Here is a 1,576-nt window from a genome sequence, read left to right as displayed (position 1 = left end):
CTTCAGGATCGTCTCCATCGTACGTTGGAAATCTCGGGAGCGGAGGATATTCCGAACGAAGTCTTTGTAGTAGTACCTTCCGAATGGCGTGATGAAGTTGTGTACTTGGCAGTTTCTGGGTCGAGAGGAATTGATAAACCCCGTCGTTGCGTCCAGCTTGCTGAAATCTTCGCTCCTTTGAGTCGATGCAAAATGTCGTCGAGAGTCGGAATCGGGTACCTCTCCCTCTTGACTGACAGGTTCAGCTTTTTCAAGTCCGTGCAGATCCGGACCGCTCCAGATTTCTTCAAAACTGGCACCATCGGAGAACACCAATCTGTTGGCTCGGTTATTTCCTCATAATTCCGGCCTTCTTCATCCTTTCCAGTTCTTCTTCTACCTTCTTCATCAAAGGTATGGGTACTCTCCGAGCTGTGTGCAGACTGTAGGGCTGGCTGTTCTCTTTCAAGACGATCTTTGCCGGTGGGCAATTGACTGGTTGCTGGTCCAACTCACCAAACGCTGGCTGTATGCTGTCGAGACGTTGGACAAGTCCCATGCGTTTACAGGCTTCTCTGCTTAATAAGCTCTCTGTCTTGCTGTCGACGACATAGATATCCAGGTGAAACTCTTGACCGTTGATGTTGGTTGTGTCCCTAAAGAATCCTATGCAGGATATCTGTCCGCCTGCGCCGTGCATGACTGCACAGGTGGGGATAAGTTTGGGACACGGGACAAGGGTCAGGTAGAGGGATTTGGAAATGATGGTCACATCTGCACCTGTGTCGATCTTGAACCTGATCTTGCGACGTCCAAATGATAGGTCAGTGTACCATGCTGGTTCAGCTCCCTGCTTGTGTACGACACCCATGTAGTACACTTCTTCTGCGTCGACAGCGTTGACTTGCTTGGAACGGCAACAGGAAAAGTAATGTCCGTACCTGCCACAGCCGTGACACTGCTTCCCTTTTGCTGGACAGTCACTGTCTTTCCCGTGTTGTCCACGTCCGCAGCGTGAACATGATGCATCACTTCTCCCCTCCTGAGGAAAGCGACGACCGCCACCACGCGGATGACGAAATCCACCCCTGGAACCGGCGTGCTTGGTTGCTGGACCGCTGCTGCCACTGTCACAGCTGGTACCTGCTGCACCTGCACCGCCGCGAGGGCGTCTGTTGAATCGCTGCGTACCGGTGTGTACAGCGTCGACACTGGAACGTTGCTCAGACAGCTGTCTCTTGACTTGCTCGTACTGCCTGGCTTGCTTAATGGCGTCCTGCAAATTCAGGTCTGCTTGCATTTGTAACTTTTCAGAGAGTTCTCGGTCGTTTACACCAAGGACGAACCTGTCGCGAATGGCTTCGTCGCGGTTATGAAAATCTGCGTGCTCAGAAAGTTCGTACAGGGCTCTGACGTAAGGTTCGATTTGCTCGCCGCTGTGTTGGCTTCTGGTGTTGAAGACAGCTCGAACGTGTATGACGTTCTTTTGTGGAACGAAGTGCGTGTCAAATAACTTCAGTACGTCCTCCAGTTTTGCTTCGTCATTGTCCTCGTCATATTCGAACTGTTCGTAGATCTGTTCGGCTTGTATGCCCAT

The 1,576-nt window shown here is 51.5% G+C and overlaps 1 protein-coding gene across 1 annotated transcript; it reads right to left on the bottom strand.

The window, feature by feature from the left end:
• Positions 1 to 328: 328 nt before the first annotated feature.
• On the bottom strand, positions 329 to 1,576 carry LOC138954495 (uncharacterized). Its single transcript, XM_070326325.1, has one exon. The coding sequence runs from the start codon at positions 1,574 to 1,576 to the stop codon at positions 329 to 331; it is 1,248 nt and encodes a 415-aa protein (XP_070182426.1).

The sequence above is a fragment of the Littorina saxatilis genome, unplaced genomic scaffold (assembly GCF_037325665.1).
Source record: "Littorina saxatilis isolate snail1 unplaced genomic scaffold, US_GU_Lsax_2.0 scaffold_1453, whole genome shotgun sequence".
In the NCBI taxonomy this organism is placed as follows: domain Eukaryota; kingdom Metazoa; phylum Mollusca; class Gastropoda; order Littorinimorpha; family Littorinidae; genus Littorina; species Littorina saxatilis.
The sequence above is the reverse complement of the archived record's forward strand: the minus strand, read 5'-3'. Positions and strand labels throughout refer to the sequence as shown.

Bases quoted from the DNA above. Each gene is read 5' to 3' on its own strand.
- LOC138954495 (XM_070326325.1), bottom strand. From the start codon at position 1,576: ATGGGCATACAAGCCGAACAGATCTACGAACAGTTCGAATATGACGAG.